The following is a 25,984-nucleotide window of genomic DNA, read 5'->3' as shown; positions in this document are numbered from 1 at the left end:
AGTGGCTTTCTCCATAGAAACAGACAGACAACAGCACTTGTGGTGCTCAGCAGCAATCTGAAGACAAATCAGGTTCCACCACCCCCCCCAACCACCAACCCCCTAGAACTGATTACCAGGGTCAAGGGGGGAATGTGAGTGTTTATGATGGGTAGTCTTCCAACCCATTTAAACTGCCTTGGTTCTCTTTCCGCCTTTTAAATTTAGAAGCATGCTACAGGACACTACAGGATCCAAATGGGGTCTGTAACAGAAGGGGTGCAAACAGGAGAATTAGTACTTAACCAGCTGAAACAACCTGGAAAAATATGGAAGTGCAAGACAGCTGTTCAACCAGACATGGCCTCCTCAGAGCAAGACTGCCCCTGATGCTTCATCTTACTTTGGAAGCCCAAATCAGGGAAGGCTACTGGGGACCCAGTAGAGTTTTACATCGTCTTCCAGAGGTGCTCTGGAGAAACACTGAAAACAGTCCCTTGCAGGTGGGCCCAGTAGGGAATCCAACACCTCTGACAATCTAGGATTTCCTCTTAAGTTTGCAGCAATTTGCCCACTTCTCTGTGAAGAGGAAAGGCTGAGAAACCTGGGGCTGTTGAGCCTGGAGAAAGGAATCCACTCAATGCTCAGCAAGAACTAAAGAGAATGTGGCTGGACTCTTTCCAGTGGTGCCCAGTGACAGGACAAGGGGCAACAGGCACAACCTGCAACCAGGAGGTTCCACCTGAGCATCAGGAGAAAATTCTTTGATGTGAAGGTGCTGGAGCCCTGGAGCAGGCTGCCCAGAGAGGTTGTAGAGTTGTTCCTTCTCTGGGGAGATTCCAAACCCACCTGGACATTGTGATCCTGGGCAAACCGCTTTAGCAGGGGGCTTGGACTGGATGATGCCCAGAGGTTCCTTCCAACCCCACCATGCTGGGATTCTACGATTTAGCTACTCCAAGACATCATTTATTGCTGCATTGGTACTACTAGAACAGGTACTACAAAAAAGGTATGCAGTTTCACCAATTTGTGCAGTTCCCTCAATTCTAAATGGCAAAGACATTAAATCTAAACACTGACATCATTTCAGTTGATGCTGCAAATCATTTAGTTATTTAACTTCTCCATTCCTGAGAAGTCAGGAAAACTATGAACAAGTAAGAGAGTAAATCTTACTGCAGACAGCAGCACACCCATCTTGTGCACAGAGCTGAGGGCCCTTTTCTGGACAGGTAGCTCCACCCATCCCTGTTTAACACCTCTTGAGACATGTAGAAAGGCAAATGTTTGATTAAACTACTAACAAGAAATTCTCATCTCTTCCTTGGTTTCCTGAAATCTTACTAAACCTATTTTTCCTCTTGATCTCATGTTCTATTTCACTTCTAACAGTTTAACTGTCCAGTCCTCCCATTGATGTTGGCACTGTTTAGACTTCAAGGAGGGGAAGATAAGTCCACAGATATTCTTCTGTTGCTTGTTTTATGCTGAAAATGCTGTTTAAATTAGGGCCTGGAGGGTTTTGTGCATGCTTCTCTTTAAATTGCAAGCCCTGAGTTTGACATTACCTCTGCAGTTCCACAGTGTGCTGCTCTTCAACATATTCCAGCTACCTTGGTATCACAACCTCTCACCCTGACCATTTTTTCCTTGGAAAAACTCCACAGCAAAAGCAAATTCTGCTTTTTATGCACCTGCCACCTTGACTGCAAGTATGCTAATTAAACCACAGGGGTAGTAAACAAAAAAAGGGGGGGGGGGGGGGGGGGGTAATATAATTTAGCATCAGTCTGTGAAGCTTCCCAGCTAATTCAATCCTGCTAATGGAAAGCAAACATCTTTTCAGGCAACAAGCTGTTGCAGACTATGGTAACAAATGCTGGCTCCAACACAGAGAACACACAGATGGCAGTTGGGAGATTCAGATTTTGATGTCTGCTCTTTGCCTTCATTCCCCCTACCTACTGCCAGTATTGGGACATAATCTCTCTCACCCAGAACTTTCCAGTGGTAGCCAAGCACACAGCACCATTACAACCAGCTTTACCTTTGCTGGGTTGCTGTCCTACCATATCAACATTCTGAGAAGATGGTGACCCACAGTGAGAACTTACCATGCCATTTGCCTTTGTAAACTGTTCCAAAAGAACCTGACCCTATTCTGGTAGAGAGCATCACTTCACTTGCTTCTATTTCCCAGTAATAACTGGAATCTCTCTGGCCACGAGGCCTCTGGAACACAAAAAAAAAGATAAGGCTTTTACTGAAAGTATTGAAGCATGTATGGTACAGGAATACATCAAGAATGAAAGCATTTCCTTCAGACAAGTTTAAGATGCACTGAAACCCTGAGAGGTTTGTCCTGCAGTTTGGACTTTTGTTCTCCTTAGTTTATGAGGGGTGGTTGGTTTGTTTCCAAAATAAGAAGAGGCAAAACACTTTCTTAGATGACAGAATCACAGACTGGATGGGGTTGAAGGGAACTCTGAAAGTGTATCTAGTCCAGCCCCATTACACTCAGCACAGACATCTACAACTAGAGCAGGTTGCTCGGAGTCCCCAAAAGCCTGACCTGGAATGGTTTCAGGCTTAGGTCACCTACCACTTAGACCAGGGCTGGAGCACCTCTCCTATGAAAAGAGGCTGAGACAGTTAGGGTTGGTCAGCCTGGAGAAGAGAAGGCTCCTGGGAGAGAGCTTCTGGTAGCCTTCCAGTGTTTGAAGTGGGATACAGAAGAGCTGGAGAGGGACCTTTTCAAAAGGCCTGGAGTGACAGGACATGGGGGAATGGCTTCAAATCAAAACAGCTGGATTTAGGTGGTAGTAGGAAGATGAGGGTGCTGAGACATTGGAACAGGTTGCTCAGAGATTTGTGGAGGCTCCAAGCCTGGAAGTGTTGAAAGCCAGGCTGGAGATGGGGCCTTGAGCAAGCTGCTCTAGTAGGTGTCGCTGCCCACGGCATGGGTTTGGAACCAGATGATCCCTTGCAACCCAAACCATTCTATGCTTCCATGAAGTACAGAACTTCACTTCATCACATCACCTCCCTCAGCCTAGTTTAGCATATTAAAATCCCAAATCAAATATTACCATACTTACAATTTTGGTTTTTTCTTGTGTGTTAGATCCAGGGGCTCGCTCTCTTTGGGCTGGGACTGGGGTTTTGGGCTGAGACCAGCCAGTTGGGCTCATATTGTTAGGACTTCCAGACAGAGCAGAAGGTGAGGCTTAAACAGAAAAAAACACAGGGGAAAATATTTATGGACCAGAAAACAAACACCAAATAGGATTATGAATTACTTGAGTTGATGAAACCATACCTGATTCACTATGGCTTCGAATTGCATCCTGAAAGGAGACAGATAACAGAGTTATAAGAAAGCATACAAAGAACAAGCAGGAACAGTGTTGAAATCATCCCTGATATTTTTGGTCAAGTGTGCTATGGTATCAACCAATACTCTACAGAAGATGACAGCCTGGGTGTTTTCTAGTTAAAAAAACCAACCACCTTTATGCTAAAACCATGCAAGTTGTGAATTCTTACACATTACAATGATTCACAGCATATTAAGAGGTATTGCTACCATAAAAATAGAAAGGAAAGAGATAAAAGAAGACACAGAACAAGTAGAAACACCAGAAATACTATCTGCATTCCCACCATTGGGTTTTTGTACATGCTTGTGTTTGAGATCTGAACACAGCCACTGTGATGGGCCTGCACCTCTAGGGGACAAGTGCTCAACAAGGTTTTGGGTTACAGGCAGGAAAACTTTTTAAAGCTCCTCACAATGCACATCTTAAAATATATCTATAATACCATTTCAACCCCAAAAGGCTACATCTAGTGCCCTAATACTAGAAGCCTCTACTGTGCAAAACATTTTCCCATTTGCTGCTGTGTGAGAAGCAGGTTGTTACACAGGTCACCAGCTGGCACAGTGCGACAAGTCTCACCTCATGCCACAGGCACTTTACAACACAACTCTACAGCCATGCACAAGATCAACTAAGCTCTGACAAAACAGGACTTCACAGCTTCTCACCTGCTAGGCATTATCCCAAAGTACATACAGGAAAGGTAAAATATCCAGGTACTGTGTAAGTACAAAGCAAGAACATGCACTACAGAAATGTTAAATACTGTCAGAGTTAATAGAAATCAATTCAAGCTAACTGATTAGTAGAATAATTAACCTGAGATTTCATAGGAGGACAGAACAAGCCTACATTCCACCACAGTCTGCAAATTAACTCAGAGCATCTTTAGTCAAGATCCATTTATGAAATGCATCATTTTAGCTAGCTAGTTGCATTCTCCCAGGCTTGACTCCACAACCATTTACACTTGCAGAGTACAACTCTACCCCTGAGCAGATTACTATGTGCAGAAGCTACCAATGAAGAAGTCATGAAAGTTTCTACTCTTGTCCACTCTGAGGACAATAAAGATTGTTAGGAACCTGAATTAATTACAAGTGATGGGTTTTCCCCATCAGCCTGACCAGGTAGCTGCTTCCCCTTCAGCCTGACCAGGTAGCTGCTTCCCCTTCAGCCTGACATAACTGAATTTTAAATGTATATGGAATTCTTATTCAAGAGAAAGTATTCTGGGGCTTCAATCCTGATGTGACTAGTTCTTTCTTCATGGTTTGTTTTTTTTTGCTTACAGATCTTTTTTGAGCTTCAACCCTAATGTGAATATTTGGGATTGTTTTGCTTATGAATCCTACAGCAAATGAACCAAAGCCAGAGCTCTTTAGAGCTGGTCTCACACCACAAACTCATATGCAGTGCTACAGTCCTGTTACCCGTGCTTTGATGTGAAATAATGTATCATGTTCTTAACCTAAGGGGTTTGTACAGTTATATTCAACAACATAGCTTCCAGAGGAGAAGAGCCACACAAGATGTGTTTTAGAAGGTTTTGTTCTAAAAGCAAAACCCAAACCTGTGTGACCAAATGCATCTCTAATCCAAATTCACACCCAATTTCACACTACAGATTCACCCAGCTGAGCTAAACCCAAAACTCTTCTGTCTGCCCCTCGCCAATCAGCATCCTCATGAGCATGCTTATACAGATTTTCACCAAAATCAACTCCAGATTAAACATTTCATGTGGCCATGGCTCACAAGTTACAGCAATCCTGTTAATCACAGAAGGAAAGAAAAAAAAACCATAAAGGGAAAAAAAAAAAAAACAACAACAAAAAAGAAGAAACCAAAAGGCACCAAGAAAATACCTACTCTTCCCCTCAAACAAAACCGTCTGCACCAGGAACTGGGAGAAGCATTCAGGCTGTTATTCTAGGCCAACACAGCAAGAGATAAAAAGAAAAGAACAGAGGAAGTATATATATATGTATTTATTAAAAAAAAATAGTTTAAAAATTAAGTGTTAGGATAAATGAAAAGGAAAAGGGGAAAAAAAAAAGAACCAACCTCATTTGTTTGGCTGTAGGGTAATTAAGTGCGGTGTAACTTTCAAGTATCCCTGCTCCAACCCCAAAGCTCACTAGCATCTGTGCTCTGGGAAACCACTTCATGAAGGAGGCCTTTTCTCCTGTCATGCTAGGAAGGTCTCCACTGCCTTTTTTGTGGTGTTTTGCTGTGGTTTCTTTAAACTGTTTGGGGTTTTTATTTTGGTGGTGGTGGGTTTTTTGGGGGGTTTGTTTAAAGCCTTTTGGAAAAAAATCAGCAAATGCCTTTCAGGCATGAGAGTTATTTCCATTCAGTCCCCATGATATTATGAAGAACAGAAAGTATTTCTGTTTTCATGCTATTCATGAAAAAAGAAAGCAATGTCTGCCTAGAGGCTTGCCCCGCTGCAAGGATCAGTAATCCTTACTTGCTTTCTGCAGTGCTGCTTTATTTTGGGGGCAGCCAGGCTTCTGAAGCAGTAAAAAGAAAGCTGTAAAGCTTGAGAAAAAAAATCAAAGAGAAAGGGAAGCTACCTTTCCCCATAACACAGCTGACACCAAAGCTTCTAACCAAAACAAAAAGCTTCATGGGCCTGCAGCACATTTTTCCTCAGCTCTAAAGGTCCTGTGGACTCCTCTAGCATATTTCACAGTCTTCACATTTCACAGAAGCCTATAAACTACCAGCTGAAGATGCAAGTCAACTTGGCAGCCAAAGGATTTTGCTTGGCCTAAAGAGTTTTTTTTAACTGTTTCAGAGCAAAAAGCTACCAGTGCTCTCTCTGAAGTACTGCAGCTCAGCACTTTCTCTCTGCAAGCCCTTCCTGCAGCACCACTCCCTGATTTTGTTCAGGTTATCATGAAAAAGAACCAGCACTTTAGGTCTGATTTCAAACAGTTGTCTCTCACTACTGCCAGTCTAAGGTAGGGAGTTAAAAAAAGGAAAAGAGAGAGAGAAAAAGGTGTTTGAATGCAAGTAACAGCAAAAATACCCTCAGATGGAGATGGCTTTAGAGCACAAGTCCAGAAGTGCTGCTGTACAACACAAACATACTGCCAGCAAGCTTTGGCTGGGTATATTTCAACTCAAAGAACTAGTCCAAACTATAGCTTAATTTAAACCAAACACCAGGCCCCTCCAACAAATTCACATTTTTAAGGGTAAAAGAAAATTAGGCCTGGTTAAAAATCATTTCTTCAGCAAAACTGAGCTTATTTTCATTTTGGAGCTGTGGAACTTGATTGTTAAAGCTCCCCAAGTTCTAGGTAGAACTTCAGCAAAATGGATAAAGGCTGTGAGAATTATTATTCATTTTCTGTGTTGTCACCTACACTCTTCATCCCTCAGCCAACTATGGCAAACAGTAAGCAAATGGCAGAAAGACAAGAAGAAAAACCAACCAGTGACTATTAGATGGCCATGTCACAACTGCAGTCTAACTTTGCTCTATCCCCAGTATTACCTCGATTATCCGGCTGTCTACAGGCATCGTAGTGCTAACCATGTGGACATTTGGTGTGGATGTAGATCGCTGTCTTTGGGAGAGAGAGCCCTCAGAGGAAGGATTTGATGTGTTGAAGGTGAAGGCATGAGGTGTAGAATACCTGTGCTGGGAACTGGGAAGGAAAAACAAAAAAAGAGAAAGAAAAGGAGAACTGTGGTTATTATTTTCCCCCTCTAGCAACTGAAAAATACTGTTCCATGTCACTTGTCCAAAAGCAACATACACAGAATTCCAAAGAGAAAAAGCTGAGACTTACACTCTAACTAAACTATTTGGTCAGCTGAATCACTCCCAGTTTAACTTTGGAAATAAATTAGAAGATGTTGTCAGCTCACATGCTTATCTAGTGTGTTTAACCCGAGTCTGCTTCTGCCGTGACAAATTTCACCACAGTTCACCTCAGTCCCCATCAAATCCCATCTAACAAACTGACAGCACACTGGCTCTGATGGATTGATTCACATCTGTGACATTTAAAAGAACTGCTCGCATCAAGTCTGTTAACTGCACAGCTTAAGAGCTACTTTTACTGCTAAGCCCTGCATTTGTGCAAGTTTGCAAGACTGTTCAATGGTTCATGCAGAACAGCCAGCAAGGAAGTCATGAAACCCAATACCATTTAAAAGGAGGCCAACAGTAAAATCCAGTTCAATAAAGAGTTACAAATCACTTCCAAGATCACTCAAACCTTATTTGTCCCAAATCACAAGTCTCTTAAATGAAATCAGCCAGCGTTCACAAAAAGCCTCAAAAAACCATCAGTTTAACGACTGGAAATAGCAAAAGATGGCAAAGAGAACAGAAGATCAATCCCTGGTTCCCTTCCCACTAAAATAAGCAAATAAAGACATAGAACCATTTGCAAGTCAGCTACGTGCTCTGTGCCTCATTCCTGAATAGCCCAGGATTTTTTCAAAGAGGTGTAGCAAAAAGCAAAGGTGGCCTGCCCTCTTCAGCCTCTAGAATTGCAAGGAGAAGAATACAGGCACACGTAAGGATCAGAAGACAGGTCCCTTTGAAAGAAAAGCAGGTTTTATTCTAGCATTTCAAATGTTTTCTTTAGGTCTCAGAACTGTCTTTAAAAGGAGCAGATTTTCAGCTTACACTGTTCCCTCTTTAAACCCTTATCTGTCATCACCACATCAGAACATTATCTTAGCTGATGTATGTAAGTCATGCAAAATGAGTCACGGACCCTTACATGTTCTCTACCTGATCAGATAAAATTAATTCACATAAATACCAAAAGGGAGCCTTGACTTTTCCTTGGGTAGAAAAACAAAGGTCTCCAGAAAACCTTTAATACCCTCCCTTAAAATCTTAAGGCTACGAATTGTAATGTAATGTAAAATCCCAAATCAAGGTTTTGCTTGAACCTAAAGCACAAGAACGGACACTAGGCATTATCTGCGGTGAAGTGGTGTTGCCTTCTTGCACATTGACCCCAACCTCCTTGAAGATCCTTTTGGTTTTGAGGAGTTTGGGGGGGGGGGGTGTTGGTTTGGGTTTTAGAGAACTGTATTTCCCAAAACAGAAATGACAGGAAATACTAGCTTACCTAACAGGTATCCGGGAGACAGACTCCCGCATCCGTCTCATTGTCAAGGGAGGTAGTGCAGGGACACCACTGTCACTGATATTTGAATTTGGGAACAATCTGAAATATCAACAAAGACAATTACAATTTCAACTGCTACACTACCTCCTGTACAATGCTCTTAAAAGCTGAAAAGCTAAAGGGCTGTTTCTTTCCAGCACGATTAACTCCACGTACACATTCCTGTCTTCACGTGGTATTTTTCCTCTGTGTATGGTAGGGCTGAAAAAAAAAGTCTTCAGACTCCCAGAGGAAATTTCCACGAGTTCTTTCTGAGCTTAAGATACAAATCTTTTTACATCAGGCTTCAGATCTTCCTGAAAGGGTTTTGGCAGCAGTTCTGTTAAACCTGGGTAGCACCAAGTGGCACAAGTCATCCTACACTCTAATGACTGTCAGTGTAAGAAAGTGCAGAACTATAAAAGCCAACTTCAGTTACTGGGGAACAAAAAAAATTACATTCACTAAAACACACAAAATCAGCTCCAGCTTGTAACAGTTTTGTGTAAGTCTTCTCCTAACATAAAGACTTTCAGCTTTTCCTAATCAGTATTAATAAAGTTGGGAGGTTAGATCAGATGACCTTTAAAGGTGCCTTCCAAACCAAACCATTCCATGATTCCCCTTCATCAGTTTTCTCACCATTCCATTCATTTTCAACAGGGTGTCAAAAGCTGTGGCGGTTCTGAACACTCACACTTTCAACAGCTAAAAAAAAACCAACTGAATCATGACCTTTTTTTTTTCCCCTTCTACCAAGTGTTATGCAAGAGGAGGTACTACTACCCTGCTGAAACAGAGGCTGTTATAGCAACTGTCTGGTCATCCAAGATCTTTGCTTGCCCCAGAATATTAACATTTAGAGCAAGAATGAAGTGCACTTAATGCAAATGGCCTTCTTTACCTGGGAACAGACAATCATTGCTGGCTGTTTTATGAAATCAGCACACAGGCTCTGTATATTGACCACAGTGACTACGCTCCCCACCAATCCAAACTCATCTCTACGATAAAGGATTCAAAACCCCAAAGCTCATCTGTCACAGAGAACTAGAGCTGCTATGAGTCAGGAACAGTCCTTACAAGAGTTGCCTGATGTTGCTCCAGTCGACACACATGGTTGGGACTTTGGTGCTGCAGTGTTCGTGGAACTTGTAACCACACGTCTGACACCGAAAGCCATTCAGCAAGAACTTCTGGCAGATGTCACAGAAAGCAAGCTTTAGAAACGTCTTCCGAGCCTAGGAAACACATTCAACAATTAATCCAAGCTTCTGCCTTCTCTTCATTAGCTGAGATGAAGTGGCAGGTGTCCCTGCTCATGGCAGGGGCTTGGAACTAGACGGTCTTTAAGGTCGCTTCCAAGCCAAACCGCTCTATGACATGAAAAGCTTCAGAACCTGACTTAAATAAATGCCACGTTAAAAAGTTAGCAGTGCCCCCCAACATGTTGTGAACTTAGAAACCACATGAGTGTTCTTGCACTTATTTCCAGTTTGGTTGGAAGCCTGGAAAGCTGAGGTTTGATTACCTGATGATGAGGGAAGACAGAGAGAAAAAAGGAAAGGAAAGGAAAAAGGCAGGGTTCTGTCAAATTCAAAAGCATTGTTTTGTGCTTAGGAAGGTGACAGAGTTGACTGGGCCAAGAACTGAGGGTTTTTTGTATGATCAAGGAGCTGATGGAGGATCAGATGGTAAGAACCACCCTCATTATTTTATTAGTCAAAATGCTCTGAGTAACCACTAACCTCACTTTGCATAGCAAAGAAATTCCTTAGTAAATAACACTGTTTAAGAAAATTCTACCGCTTAACATTTTGCTCCAGATGTGGAAGAAGCTCCAACTTGGAGCCTACCTCCACAGTATGCTCCAGAGGAGAAAGCCCTTTGAGTCACTTCTATCTTTTTTTCAAAGCTTCTGAAATACAAAACAGACTGATTTGACCCAAAGGGCTTTTTCTTCTGGAGCATGCTGTGGAGAAAGGCTGCAAGTCAGGGCTTCTTCCAGATCTGGAGGAAAATACTCAGTTTCTGGTGACCAACTGCAGAAAATGTTATTTGTAGTTTCCTAAAAGTGTAAAGAAAGCAGAAGCAAAGCTACTTTCAGTTGTTGGAACTCAAACCTAAGGTAATGGAGTTAAATGATGATCCTTTAGTTTTGACATGCAACACAATGTGTTTCCAGGGTGAGGGGGGTTGACTGAATAACAGAATACCAGGGTTGCAAGGGACCCCAAGGATCATCTAGTTCCAACCCCTCTGCCATGGGCAGGGACCCCCTCTAGATCAGGTTGCCCAGAGCCACATCCAGCCTGGCCTTAAAAACCTCCAGGGATGAGGTTTCCACCACCTCCCTGGGCAACCTGCTCCAGTGTCTCACCACCCCCAGCCTGGCCTAGGAATCATTAGATCATCTTTAAGCTCCCTTCCAACCCAAACTATTGTAGAAATCCACATCCCAATACAGACAAGGAGGAGCTTACAAAGTTGTGTGTAGTGAGTGGAACATGATCAAGAAAGTCCACTTGGAGTTCCTCTCCAATCAAGGAGGCAGCATCTGTATTCCAATCCAAACGCACTTTTTTTCTGGAAGAAAGAAAATGGGGACAAGAAAGCAGCTTAGCAGGTAAGTGATCAATGTCTGGTGAGTTTTCTTGAGTAAACTGAAAACATGAAGAATAAAAGAGTGCCTAACCTCTTAAAGTGAGCTATATTTCAGTGTCTTCCACTAAAACAGAATTAGAAGTAACTCTAAAAACATCAAGGCTCATCTCTGTTTATTTTTGTCAGGTGTAAGCCATTTAGATACACAGACTATTTGAAATCAAACACCTAGAAGCTGGAATGGGGTCACATAAATACCCTCAGAAGCAAAACATTAGGGATTATGAATGGCAGACTTGGTGGCATGAAAGCTGTATTATGTGCTCCAGCACTACAGTTAGTTACCCCAGAATGGACTCAGTCACACAGAGAGGAAAACCCACAAATGGCTGCCTCACGACCAGGCTCACAAGAGCATTTCTTCACAGAAAGAAAGTTTGGTCACTGGAATGGGCTACCAAGGGAGGTGGTGGAGTCACCATCACTGGAGGTGTATAGGAAGAGACTGGATAAGGCACTTGGTGCCATGGTTAAGTTGATTAAATGGTGTTGGATGATAGGTTGGACTTGATCTCAAAGGTCTTTTCCAACCTGGTTAATTCTATTCTATTCAGCCCAAGCCTTATGAGGTGTGAAGTTAAATGTATTAACTCCATGAGATACCTTCACTCCCTCAGCCTGTAAAAGAATCATTTGGTATTTAATAGCAGCATCCCCAGTCCAATCAAAAATAAGGAGTATCTTAAGGGAGATTCAAATCCAAACACTGAGAAACTCTAGAGGAATGCAGAGCCTTAAAACTGAGCAAACACAATCTGATGTTCACAGAATCGCTTTGGTTGGAAAGACCTTTAAGATCATCCAGTCCAACCACTCTCTAGCTCTACCACAGAGGGGGCTAAACCATGTCTCTCAGGACCACAGCTCTGCCTCTGTGAAACACTTCCAAAGATGGGGATTCAACCACCTCCCTGGGTAGCCTGTTCCAGGGAAATTCTTCAGGGAAGATTCTTTTTCTCATGTCCAACCTAAAGCTCCCTGGTGCAACTTTTTGTTTGTTGAGGCCATTTCCTCTCATCCTACCACCTATTACATGAAAGAGAACAACCCCCACCTCACTGAACCTCCTTTCAGAGAGCTGTAGAGAGCAATGAGGTCTCTCTTCAGCCTCCTCTTCTCCAGACTGAACAGTCCCAGTTCCCCCAGCTGCTCCTCACCAGCCCTAATCTCCAGACTCTTCACCAGCTTCATTGCTCTTCTCCAGACCCATTCCAGCACCGCTGCCTCTTTCTTGTAGTGATGGCCCCAAAACTGAACCCAGTACTTGAACACAGTTGATTTACACTGGCTATGAATTACTAGCACTGAAATTGACCAACTCCAAATGCAGAAGACAGACACAGCTCAAATCTGATGGCATATCATGTTGTTTAACTAGAGTATGACAAAAGCACTGCCACAAGCACGGCAGTGTTTCCTTTAAACAAAATCTTTAACACTCAGGAAGATGAATGAGTTACCCTAGAGAAGGGGAAGAGAGCAACAAGGAAGTGCTCACAGCCAAACTGTGCTTTGCAAAGAAACTAGCAAGAGAGGAGGAAAGTGTTACTGCAGCTGTTCTAAAGCCAAGATTTTTCACACCCTCCAGTTTGAAGTTTCACAGATCATAAGCCCAGACTCTTACCCTTTTGGTTCAGCAAGGAGTCGAAAGACTGCACAGCATTCTGGCTGCAGACCCCTCACTTTCAGTGCCTTCATGAGACAGTCGTGCAAGGTCATCCCATTGCGCACGTTCACCTGTGACCAAAGGGGACACACAGTCAGTGCCTGCACAACTTGGGTAAGCTCTTTTATTTCTTTGTTGTTGCTGGGGAGGAGGAGGGAAAGCAGAGGGCTTTTTCTCCATTTCTTCAGAAGTTCCAGTAAAACTGCACCGTGGTTCACTTCTGAAGCTAATAAATAGATAAATAAAAAGCACTTGCAGACTCGCTGGCCCTTCTGATTGACAATATTATACAGCACTCAAAAGTAGGTAGCCTACAGAATCACAGAACATTTTAGCTTGGAAGAGACCTTAAAGATCACCTGACTCCAACCCCCCTACCATGGGCAGGGACACTTCATGCTAGACTAGCTTCAACCTGGTTTTCAACACTTCCAGGCCTAGATCCTCCACAACTTCTCTGAGCATCCTGTTCAAGTGCCTCACCATGAGGAAGAATTTCTTCCTGATGTCTAATCTAACTGCTTTCAGTTTGAAGCCATTCCCACCCCATCCTTTCACTCCATGCCTTTGCAAAAAGTCACTCTCCAGCTCTCCCTTCAAGTACTGGAAGGCTGCTCTAAGGTTTCCCCTGAGCCTTGTCTTCTCCAGGCTAAACAAGCCCAACTGTGCCAGCCCATCTCCATAGAAGGAGTGCTCCAGCCATCCTCATGGCCCTCCTGTGGACTCACTGCAGGAGTTCCATCTCTTCCTTGTGTTTACTAGAGAAGTAACAGAAATGCCAGCAAATGGAATTGCCTTGAGTATAGAAAAAGGCTTAGTTTAGATTTCAAGGACCTTTGTGTGTCATTAGTGCATTATTAGTAAGTACACTCAGCTCCAAGAAATCCAACAGAAGTACTCCCTTCAGAAGTTTATTCCAGCTTTAACTACCATACTTCGAACTATGGGCAACCAAGGGAAGAAAATGGGGACAGAAGTGACTACACTATTTGCTTCATACAAGGCATCATTGTTTAGTTCAGTCAGCTACTGCTATAACAGTTTGCTGAAGACCACTCTCAAAGCCATGGGGGGTGGATCTTTGAAAAACTGGGAGAAACATTTAGCACAAGCAACCTGGCTGGTAAATAGTAGAGGTTCAGGGAATCAAGCTGGACCTGCACACTCAGATCTGCTACAAAAGGTAGAAAGGAGGCTAGGAAGAAGTTCTACACAGAGAGAGTGATTGCCCATTGGAATGGGCTGCCCAGGGAGGTGGTGGAGTCACCATCCCTGGAGGTGTTTAGAAGGAGACTTGACAGGGTGCTTGGTTGCATGGTTTAGTTGATTAGGTGGTGTTGGATGATAGGTTGGACACGATCTTGAAGGTCTCTTCCAACCTGGTTTGTTCTATTCTATTCTATTCCCTAACATCTCTCCTTTCTCTCTTCTCTTCTAATTAATCAGAGGAAAAAAAGGCAGGGAGATGTTGGGGGGGGAAGCATCCTCCTGCCCAAGGAGGGTTTCTGTGTTGACTTCTCTTTGCAAATACCTGTGCAATATTGTAAATACTGTGTATTTGTACATATTTCATTGCATTCCATTATGGCTTGTAAATACAGCTTTCATTTGCTTCCCCAACTGAGTTCAGCTGCCTTTTTGCTAATGTGGGTGGGTTAAACCATCACACTTTGCATGTTGAATATACAAGCAAAGCACACAGCTCATGAATAGTGGATAAATACAGCACTGGGGTAGAAAAATCCAGGTTCTCAAAATGCATGTGGTGCTTCCAAAGGGTGGCCTCCAGAATGAGCAACCTGATGACACCACACTTAATCACAAGACGACCTCTTGTGAAGCTTGGCACTTCTCTGCCCAGAGGTCATGGTGCCAGCAGTGGGTGCAGGAGGATGTTCCTCACAGCGAGGCAAGGACAACTCACCACGGTGCGCTGCTTGTTGGGCAAGAAGACACGAATGGTATTGCTGGTTTTGGAAGTATCAGAGATTTTGCCATCATCAGACGCTCGGCGCTGATAACCAAACTGCTGGACAATAGTAGGAGAAATACAGTTTGGGCCATCAAAGACAGAATCCTTCAGTCCAAACCCATTACTGAGGGTCTTCCAAGCTCCTTGAATGTGCTCCATTGATGCAGTCTACAAAACAAAAAATGAGAGTTAGAAAAATTGCAACCATAGAATCATTAAGGTTGGAAAAGACCTTCAAACAGCATCAAGTCCAACCACAACCGTGACCACTAAACTATATCCTGAAGCACCACATCCACATGCTTCTTGAACACCTCCAGGGATGGTGACACCACCACCTCCTGTGGGCAGCCTGTTCCAATGTCTGACCATTCTTGCAGGAAAGACATTTTTCTGAATAGCCAACCTAAACCTCCCCAGCACAACTTCAGTCCATTTCCTCTCGTCCTATTGCTAATGGCTTCAAAGAGGAGACCAACCCCTCCTCACTCCAACTTCCTTCCAGGGAGCTGTAGAGAGCACTAAGGTCTCCCCTCAGCCTTCTCTTCTCCAGACTAAACCACCTCAGTTCCCTCAGCCACTCCTCATATTACATGCCCTCTAAACCTCTTACCAGCCTCCTTGCTCTTCTCTTGACACCCTCCAGGACCCCAATGTCTTTCTTATACTGTGGCACCCAAAACTGAACCCAGTACCAAAGCTGTGGCCTCACCAATAACGAGTACAGGGGCACGATCACTTTCCTAACCCTCTGGCCACACTCGTCTTGGCAGGGGCCAGGACACCATTGGCCTTCTTGACCACCTGAGCACACTGCTGCAATATCCTTCTCTATAAAGTGGTACTCTCTCCTCCTGAAACAGCAGACCTCACAGCCTTTCCTGAAAGCATCTGAAAACTGTGCTGCCTTCTCCCTTGTGACACAATCATCCTGCACATCCATGGCACAGCTCAGCCACATCTGCAAAATCAGCCTGAGTCTGGAAAGCATTTAACTTCTGCATAATCAGTAATACATGTCTAATTCCTCTCTCTGCATCTCTGGTGTCACTGGGGCAGTTACCAGCATGTTAATTTAGATAATCAATGCCTGAGGGAGCTTGAGAAGGGTGGCTACATGCCAGCTGCAGGCCTGAATAGTCCTGTAAGCCAGATATAACATGTCAGCATTAGCACAGACTGTACTGGTAAGAAAAAGCAGCCCAACAGGAATGACAATAAAAAGAATTCATTGAAGAGATTCTATTTCTGTCACTGATTTTGGAGCAGTGGTTTGGAGTGTTTTTGAGGAGGGGCAGCTGGTTGTTGGCTTGTTGGTTTTTCTAACACTGGGAGCAAGTTTAATACTGTTAGCACACAGCAAAATACATCACATTTTACATAATATGAAACAAGAAAATATATATATGACATATATAGAGATTCTAACCAGAGAGACACACACACACTATCAGAAAAGCATGGAATAGTTTGGGTTGGAAAGGACATTAAAGATCTTTTTCCAACCTGGTTAATTCTATTCTATTCTATCTAGTTCCAATCATGCTACCACAGGCAGGGACACCTCCTGTCACGTTATGCTTAGTTACAGTTCAGCACAAACCTCTCCCAGTGCAGGGACATGAACAACCCCCCTGCATACTTCCACATCAGCACACACTACTACTTTTGCACATTCATGGACAAAAGGTAAAGGTATCATGGTGGGGAGTTTATCCCTAGCTATCACAATGTCAGTCTAGCTTGAACTCCCAAATTACACTCCAAATGCATCTGATTCAAAAGTAAGCAAAGTCTGCAACAGTTTTAAACACTAAAATGTACTCCTTGATATACTCCCAAGTAGCAAGATTCATTACAGAATCACAGCATCATTTCAGTTGGAAAAGACCTTTAAGATCAAGCCCAATACCACTTCTTGAAGACCTCAAGGCATCACTAGGAAGTGACAGGGACAGAGATGCCTCTGCCTCTCTGGAGGGCTGTTTTGTACCCTAACAAGGGGAGAAGAAAGAACATCAACTCTCTGTCACGTCCAGCACAGTGCTCCCCTGCCCTCCTCTCCACCTGTGCTAAGCCAAACCCAGCTACAAACTGTGGATCCCCTGCCCAGAGACACAAGAATAACAAAACAAAAAGGAACAGTGAAAGTAAGTAGGCTTGTTGATTTCTCCCACAAAACTGCATCCTCCTGTAAAGATCTGAGAAACTGATGTTTAGAAGCCACAGAGTAAGCACACATCTCTTGCAGGCTGTCCCCAAATTAACCTTTGGTGGCCATTCATGCCACCTACATTCCTGAGCACCTCAAGGAAGGGTAAGGAAAGGTGTGTCAAAGCTGCAGTCAAAAAGAAATGAGGCAGGAAATCAGCCAAATCCAAGGCCTCCCAAGCAATTCTAATTGTCCTCTTACACTGGCAGACCTACACTGTTCCCTGAAATCATTAACAACTTGATTCAGCATATGATACCAAGTACTCCTTCCTTGGCTGCACACCTATCTATCCAAGTTCTCATTTCATGCTTGTCCTCTACTCTGCAGTCCATTTCCTTGTGTCCTTTTGTGGAGCACTCATAGCAGCCATGTTTATGTTTATGTCAGAGAGAAAGACAAGTGCTTGTTACAGTTCAAGACCTAAAGCAATGAAATTCATGGGAAAAGAGATCCCCACTAATGCTAAGTGTCTATTCTGTGATGCCCAGAAGGATAAACTCTGCATTTCTGAATGTTTTCACTCCCAGCCCAACCCCAAAAAGTCTTAGCCAGATCTGGAAGTACTTCATGTTGCTACAGACCTAAACTCAAACCTCACTCAACCCTGACTGATACTATGATACTTGTAGCTAGAAAGGAAACCAGTAACAACACACTTAAAGAAAAAGCTTTGGTTTATATGAAGATCTATCACAGTACACAAGGGGACAGAAAAATTGAGGAATATAACTGAGTTCAGTATGCAGAAGCCACTACAACAAGCTCATCACTCACATGCATCAGGAATAAGAAAAGTGAAGAAGTGAGGTACAGTGGCAACAAGTATGTGATGCACAGGGACAGCTTGAAAAGAGCTTAGATGGTCATTACAAAAACAGAGTGCAGAAGAGCTGCTAGGTAAGAGGGGTAAAGATGAAATCCAGACAGCTTATTCTCTTTGTTCCTCTTTAACCTGTCCACTATGGGAAACTCCACTTTATTTCCTCCTTCTAGGTAAGGCCATGGGACAAAACAAGAGCTCAACTGGATTTCTCTGCTGAGTAAGTTGAGGTAAGGAATAAGCAGGGCAACCACCACAGCCTCCTCAGTGTCACTGCTGACCTAAGCTGACAACACAGCCTTTTCAGTCAATATTTTGACATGCTGCCAACATTTCCTGAAAAACTCAAGAGAAAACAGGAAATGACCATTAAAAAAAAAAAATCCAAACTTGCACCTCAGTAACAGCCAAGTTTCACACCAAAAAAGGTACTTCCCTGCTCTACTGGGGTTCCCTCAGCCCACTGCCTAGTGTAGGACAGCCTGCTAGAGGAGATCACAGAAGGTTGCTGGACATACAGAAAAACAAAGAGAGCAACTGCCATCAGCTTTCTGTACAACACAAACCTCAGCTGTGCCTTTGTGCATTTGCAGCCTTGCTCTTTCTGAAGATCATTACTGCTCACAAGTGCTGGATATTCTCAGGCTTGTGTGTGCTTGGCATAATTCTCTCCCCTAGCAGAGCCCTGCTCTCTTGCCATCATGCTTAAGCAGAGTATTTCTGCCATCTTTCTGGCTGCAGCTGATGACTCCCTGACAGTTTGGGTTTCCTATAGAAACATGGAATCAATAAGGTTGGAAAAGACCTCAGAGATCATCAAGTCCAACCTATCACCCAATGCCTCATCACTAACTAAACCATGTTTCCTCACAGACATCAAGAGTTCTTTTTGGGTTTGGGTTTGTGTGTGTGTTTTTTTGTTTGGTTGGTTTGGGTTTTTTTTGCTGGTTGGGAGGTGGCTTTTACTTGTTTACTTTATTGCCTGGCTTTGGGTTTGATTGGTCTTAGGAAATTGAATGTACCTCCTGCTACAGGTTCTACTCACACACTTCAAAAAGGAGCCACCACTGAAGGAAGCAGGTAAGAACTTAGCTCAGATATGGTCTGGAGTGGACAAAAACCTGCAAGTGGCCTGAGGGTGGAAGGATAGGGGAGAAGAAAAGGAAGTTTAAAAGCATTCAAAGACTCCTGGGAAGAGGTAGGCAATTTGGTGTTCAGAAGCTGTAAAAACTGCTCTTGGCATTCATAGTAGTGGGGCATGCAGTTGGTAAAGGTGGAGCTGGCTGCAGAGACAGCAGTAATCAACTGCTCTTTTGCTTACTTCTGCAACTATTCAGAGGCAACCCTCATGTGAGTTGAAGGGAAGGCTTCAGTTCCTCAGAAACACCTCTTCTTCCAGGCCAAGAAGAGTCTAGTCAAGACCACTTTGATGCTGATGCCACATGAGCAGCCACTGGACATGTCCACTTCCCAGGTATAGTCACTGTTCTTACTCCAAATGATTACCACAGAACCATAGAGTGGTCTGGGTTGGAAGGGGCCTCCAAAGGTCCTAATTCAGGGATTGGAATGTGCTGCCCAGGGAGGTGGTTGAGTCACCAACCCTGGATGTTAAAAGGTCGTTTGGATGTGGTGCTTGGGGATATGGTATAGGGTGAACTTTGTAGAGTAGGGTTATTGGCTGGACTTGGTGATCCTGAGGGTCTTTATCAACCTGAATGTTTCTGGGATTTCTGTCATCTAGTCCAACTCCCTCTGCAGTCAGCAGGGACATCCTCAACTAGATCAGGTGGCTCAGAGCCCTCTTGAGCATCAGTTTGAGTATCTCCAGGGATGGGGCCACAACCACCTCCCTGGGCAACCTGTTCCAGTGTTCCACCACCCTCATGGTAAAGAACTTGTTCCTAACATCCAATCTAAGTCTGCTCTTCCCTAGTTTGAAGCTACTGCCCCTCATCCTGTCACTGCAGGCCTTTGCAGTCTCTCTCCATCCCTCCTGTAGCCTCACCTTCAGAGCTATTAGGTCTCCCTGAAGCCTCCTCTTTTCCAGGCTGAACAACCCCAGCTCCCTCAGCCTGTCCTCATAGCAGAGGTGCTACAACAACATGGAATAACAGACAGTCTTAATAGCTGCTTCTTGAGAAGCCACTCATTAATTAATTACACCTTTCCCCTGCCCTCTGCAGAAAGCTAGCTTAAACAATTATATTAAAATACATAAACCCATCCACTTTGAACTCAAACCTTGCACATAGAGATACAGCACCAGAGAATCAGCAAGGCAATTAGTTGACCAGCTTTGAACTAGCAACATTCAATCATACCACATAACACTGCAAAAGCACAAGAGACTTCTAGGTGGTACACAGAACCAAGCACAACAGCAGCACATGACAGACTACTGCCCAGGACACAGGTTCATGTGCCCACCTCAACACAGCTCAGCTTGTGTCCTATAACCTGTGCCCTAACACTGACCTGTTCAGTCATTTAGGGTCTTTTGCTCCAACCAGTAATTGATGAAAGCCATTTCTGCTGAAATTAATTTTCTCTAACTCTCCCAAGATCCACACCAATTCACTCCAATGAAAGGTATCTGATATGTTCTAAAGAGAAATGTTATTTAAAGAAAGAAGAAAGATTTTAGAATGATGCCATCATAAATCACAGAACAGTTTGGGTTGCAATGGACCTTAAAGATCACCTAGTTCCACCCCTCTGCCACAGGCAGGGATACCTTCTGCTAGCACAGCTTGCTTGAGGCCCTGTCCAATCTGGCTTCAACACTCCAGGCTTGGAGCCTCCACTATTTTTCTGATCAACCTGTTCCAGTGCCTCATCACCCTCATCACATGGAAGACTTTCCTCCTAATCTAAATCCAGCTTCTTGCAGTCTGAAGCCATCACCCCTCATCCTGTCACTCCAGGCTTTTGTAAGTCGTCCCCCTCCAGCTCTCCTGTAGCCTCCTTCAAATACTCGAAGGCTGCTATGATCCCCCCAGAGCCTTCTCTTCCCCAGGCTGAATAACCCAAATGCTCTCAGCCTGCTTTCATAGCAGAAGGGTTCCAGCTCTGTGATATCTTTGTGACCTCTTCTGGCCCTGCTCTACCAGGTCCACGTCTCTCCTGTGCTGAAGACTCCACAGTTGATCCCAGCACTGCAGGTGGCATCTCAGCAGAGCAGAGGGGGAAGAATCCTCTCCATTCACCTGCTACCCATGCTGCTGGGGATCAGCACAGAACTTGGTTAGCTCTGGGCTGGGAGAGCACAGTGCTAGCTCACATTGAGCTTCTCCTCAGCTAGCACCCCCAAGTCTTTCCCCTCAGCACTGCTCTCCATCCATTCTCTACCTAGATTGTGTTTGTGCTTGGGTTTGCCCTGACACAGGTACCAAATACTTAGGCACCAAATTCTTAGTTTGTCTAAACAAGCTTTGCTCCCTTTACATGAGTTACCAGCATGTTTCTGAAACATAATCATTACCAGACATTGGATTCTTGCTTATGCCATGCTCAAACAATCCACTGCCAGCTGGTTGTTTTCATGCAGCTTTCAGAATTTTTTTTCTTTAACATATTTCTTCCTGCAACTCTTCCCTTTCATGAAGACAGGAGAGCATCAAACAGCCTGTCTATAGCTACAACAGCAGCATTCAGAGACTGCTTTAAGATACTAAAACTCATCAGTCCCATTGTAGATCTAGATCCACTGCTGCTCAGAAACTTGATACAGATTCATTTCATATTAAACACTCAGTCTGAGCAGAAAAAGCCCTCCTACTATTTCCCCAGCTCCCACAGGCAAACTGCACACTCTGGCAAGACTGCACTCTTCATTCCAGTTCTGGGGCCCTCTGTTTAGGAAAGATGCTGAGTTGCTGGAATGTGTCCAAAGGAGGGCAACAAAGCTGGGGAGGGGTCTGGAGCACAGCCCTGTGAGGAGAGGCTGAGGGAGCTGGGGTTGCTTAGCCTGGAGAAGAGGAGGCTCAGGGGAGCTCTCTACAACAACCTGAAGGGAGGTTGTAGCCAGGTGGGGGTTGGTCTCTTCTCCCAGGCAAGCAGCACCAGAACAAGAGACACAGTCTCAAGCTGTGCCAGGGAAGGTTTAGGCTGGATGCTAGAAAGAAATTCTTCACAGAGAGTGATTGCCCATTGGAATGTGCTGCCCAGGGAGCTGTTGGGAGTCACCATTACTGGAAGTGTTTAGGAGGAGACTGGATGGGGTGCTTGGTGCCATAGTTTAGTTGATTAGGTGGTGCTTAGGTGATAGATTGGTCTCAATCTCAAATGTCTCTTCCAACCTGGTTGATTTTACTCTATTCTATTAGTACTTTTGGCAGTGATTACTAATTTTGATAATCAGTCATTTGAACAAGTAAAAACCAAGTGCACAAAACAGCTGCTGGGCAATGGGCACATCTGACAGCAACAAACTCCTGGAGATCAATTACTCATACCCACTCAGATCATTCATTCTTATCCAAAACACACTTCAAGGTACTTCAGCTTTGTCCATGACTAGCAAATAGTGTTTAGTCTGAGCTGCTAGCAATTTCAGCCTGTCCCCCATAAACCAGTCATGAAGAGGCCTGAAGTTCACAGCATACAAAGCTGAACTGCTCTCAGTACAGAGTTTAGGTGCCTTGCCCTTTTCCCTGTTTCTGAAACAAATACCAAATGCTTTCAAAGAAAATGTAAATAGTTCTCCCTCCCAACACACAGAAGCACACACTGCCATTTCTAGCCACACAACAATCAATGGTCACACTTCTGTTTAATGAAATTCACATACAAAGACAAATCATCCCACAATAGAATCTGGAATCCATTCCAACATGAACACTTCTGTCATATTAGCTTTAAAAGTTGCTTATAAGAAAAGTTTTCATCTCTGACATGAAAGAAATCACAGAATCACACAATGCCAGCTTGGAAGGGACCCCAAAGACCATCAGGTTCACCCTTTAAAAGGTTGGACCTTTAAGAGGTTGGACACTTACTATGGTCTTTTCTCAGTTCCCTTCTCATACAATAATTCCAATTGCTTTGACATTGCATAGGTGACCAAGTTGTCTGAGGAGACCAAAACCCCACACCTAATAAGTATCTGTTGTGATACACAGCAGCAATTCTTCAAAGTAGCTTTTCATAGCAATACAAGACAAATATGGGCCCACTCCAATGTTAACCACAAAATCAAAGAACTATCAGGGCTGGAAGGGACCTCAAGGATCACTTAGTTCCAACCTCTCTGCCATGGGCAGGGACACTTTCCACTAGATCAGGTTGCCCACAGCCACATTCAGCCTAGCCTTAAAAATATCCAGGGCACACCCATGCAGCTTTCAGGCTCATATCCTGCTACCCAGTCCCACCCTGTCCTTGCACATTCTAGTAATCAAAATCTCACTGGACAGACATTTACTAAGTGCTGTAGAAACCATCACAATCCCTTTTCTTTGTCATGTGACCAGTGATTTGGTTGAGCTAACAGCCTTCATAGACTTTCTCTTTGAGATGCTGCTTAAAGCATCACAGCACAGAACTGTGTGAGGTGCAATGCTCAGCTTCATTTTGGCATGTGATAGGGTACAGCTCAGACTGCTGCACTGCATCACCACAGGGGCTGGATTTGATGGCAGTTTATCATACTGATCGATAGATGTGTTTTAAAGCCATTTGTGCAGGCATGTCATCCACTACAATCCCATGCAGAGCTACAGGCTGGGGTCAGAGTGGCTGGAGAGCTGCCAAACAGAGAGGGACCTGGGAATGCTGATTGACAGCCACCTGAACATGAGCCAGCAGTGTGCCCAGGTGGCCAAGAGGGCCAATGGCATCCTGGCCTACATTAGGAATAGTGTGGCCAGCAGGAGCAGGGAAGCCATTGTGACCCTGTACTCTGCTTTGGTTAGGCCACACCTTGAGTACTGTGTCCAGTTCTGGGCTCCTCAGTTTAGGAAGGACATTGAAACACTTGAAGGTGTCCAGAGAAGGGCAACAAGGCTGGGGAGAGGCCTTGAGCACAGCCCTGTGAGGAGAGGCTGAGGGAGCTGGGATTGTTTAGCCTGGAGAAGAGGAGGCTCAGGGGTGACCTCATTGCCCTCTACAACTACCTGAAAGGTGGTTGTAGCCAGGTGGGGGTTGGTCTCTTCTCCCAGGCAATCAGCACCAGAACAAGAGGACACAGTCTCAAGCTGCACCAGGGGAGGTTTAGACTCGAGTTCTTCACCAAGCGAGTTGTTCATCATTGCGATGTGCTGCCCAGGGAGGTGGTGGAGTCACCGTCCCTGGAGGTGTTCAAGAGGGGATTGGACGTGGCACTTGGTGCCATGGTCTAGTCATGGGGTCTGTGTTGACAGGTTGGACTCGATGATCCTCGAGGTCATTTCCAACCTTAGTTATACTGTGATACAAAGTGTAGCCCTTTAGCAGCAGGCAAACTTCTCAGCACAAATATTTCAGTGTGTAAGCCTGAACACAAGTGAAAGCACAGAAATGCCACAGAGCACAGATGAGGAAGGAAATGGAGAGCTCTGCTACCTCCCCTACTCAAGTCTTCGAAAGATCTGTTTGCTTTGTCCATTCCCACAGCAGTCACCCATTTTCTTCCCACCTGCAACTTGCTGTCAAGTTCAAATGCAGAGCTCTGCAATTCTCCCTGTAAAGCCTGAATTCCTTCATTAGAGAAACAGGAGCACTGAGCACTCTGCTTGTGGTCAGTTTGGATGTAGAATCCAAATCCTTCCCTCTCCCAAAGTAGAAACCCATCTGAGGGGGAAAAGAAAAAATTCAGCAGGTATCTCCAAGCACTTGATCAGAACTTAAGTTTTAGTTGGGTATAGATTATACAGATTCAGGGTAAAGTTTATAGATCTATTAAATCAGCAAGGAAAGCAGACCAATTTCCTTCACGTATTTTGTACCAATTTTGCTAAGAAGGCACTGGAACCTCCCCTTTTTTTTTACTACAGTAACTTACAATTTTGATCTTAAAATCAAAATGGATAAACATTGAGAGGTGGTCAAATGCATTCTCAACATCATGAAGACTATTTAAGCTGAAGGGAAATTTAAGACCTCCTTTTTTCATTTGGCAAATTCAAATGGCTTACTGGAAGTAACTACTGAACACCACTTACCTCTGGCTCTGCAAGGATCACATTGTATGACTGCATATGTCATGCGTAAACTTCTTGCTTCTTCACCATCATATTAAATTCTCCACAGCAATATCATAGAATCATAGAACTGTCAGGGTTGGAAGGGACCTCGAGGATCAGCCAGTTCCAACCCCCCTGCCATGGGCAGGGACACCTCACACTACAGCAGGTTGCTCACAGCCACATCCAGCCTGGCTGCAAAAACCTCCAGGGATGAGGCTTCCACCACCTCCCTGGGCAACCTGTGCCAGTCTCTCACCACCCTCATGGGGAAGAACTTCTTCCTGACATCCAATCTGAATCTACCCATTTCTAGTTTTGCTCCATTCCCCCCAGTCCTATCACTCCCTGACACCCTCCAAAGTCCCTCCCCAGCTTTCTTGGAGCCCCCTTCAGATACTGGAAGGCCACAAGGAGGTCTCCTCAAAGGCTTCTCTTCTCCAGACTGAACAGCCCCAACTCTCTCAGTCTGTCCTCACAGCAGAGCAGCTCCAGCCCTCTGCTCATCCTCATGGCCCTTCTCTGGACACCTTCCAGCACCTCCACATCCTTCCTCTAATAGAGGCTCCAGAACTGGACACAGTACTCCAGGTGTGGTCTCACCAGAGTGGAGCAGAGGGGGAGAATCACCTCCTTTGATCTGCTGGCTATGCTTCTCTTGATGCAACCTAAGCTCTAGTTGGCTCTCTGAGCTGCAAGTGCACACTGCTGGCTCATGTTGAGCTTCTCATCCACCAGCACCCCCAAGCCCTTTTCTTCAGGGCTGCTCACTGCCCAGCCTGTGTCAGTGTTTGGGATTGCCCCAACCCAGCTGCAGGACTTTGCACTTGGTCTTGTTCCTCCAAAAAAAGAAGATTCAGAAAGGAAGATCTTTAAAGAAGACCTTGCACTGCAGAAGCAGGCCTATGAGTTTACAGAGACAAGGCTCTCTGGAGAAGCCTTTTTCCCCTCCAAGTCTTTCAATCAGCTGCACAT

General features: G+C 44.4%; 1 protein-coding gene across 7 annotated transcripts in view; it reads right to left on the bottom strand.

The window, feature by feature from the left end:
* RAF1 (Raf-1 proto-oncogene, serine/threonine kinase) overlaps positions 1–25,984 on the bottom strand; it is a 101,983-nt gene that overhangs the window by 16,704 nt on the left and 59,295 nt on the right. For 4 of the 7 annotated variants that reach the window (XM_068162655.1, XM_068162656.1, XM_068162654.1 and 1 more), the window contains 10 exons: positions 14,764–14,979; positions 12,798–12,910; positions 10,993–11,095; positions 9,593–9,750; positions 8,471–8,569; positions 6,871–7,024; positions 5,235–5,294; positions 3,302–3,329; positions 3,081–3,208; positions 2,097–2,214 (listed from right to left, as the gene is read on the bottom strand). In XM_068162655.1, the coding sequence (XP_068018756.1) occupies positions 2,097–2,214; positions 3,081–3,208; positions 3,302–3,329; positions 5,235–5,294; positions 6,871–7,024; positions 8,471–8,569; positions 9,593–9,750; positions 10,993–11,095; positions 12,798–12,910; positions 14,764–14,970 (1,168 nt within the window). In that variant the 5' untranslated portion in view covers positions 14,971–14,979. The remainder of the gene's footprint in view (positions 1–2,096; positions 2,215–3,080; positions 3,209–3,301; positions 3,330–5,234; positions 5,295–6,870; positions 7,025–8,470; positions 8,570–9,592; positions 9,751–10,992; positions 11,096–12,797; positions 12,911–14,763; positions 14,980–25,984) is intronic. The other 3 variants (XM_068162659.1, XM_068162658.1, XM_068162660.1) reach the window with 3 other exon arrangements.

Source organism: Melanerpes formicivorus, unplaced genomic scaffold (assembly GCF_026170545.1).
Source record: "Melanerpes formicivorus ecotype bairdi unplaced genomic scaffold, bMelFor1.0.p_v2 SCAF_66, whole genome shotgun sequence".
Classification (NCBI taxonomy): Eukaryota; Metazoa; Chordata; class Aves; order Piciformes; family Picidae; genus Melanerpes; species Melanerpes formicivorus.
The sequence above is the reverse complement of the archived record's forward strand: the minus strand, read 5'-3'. Positions and strand labels throughout refer to the sequence as shown.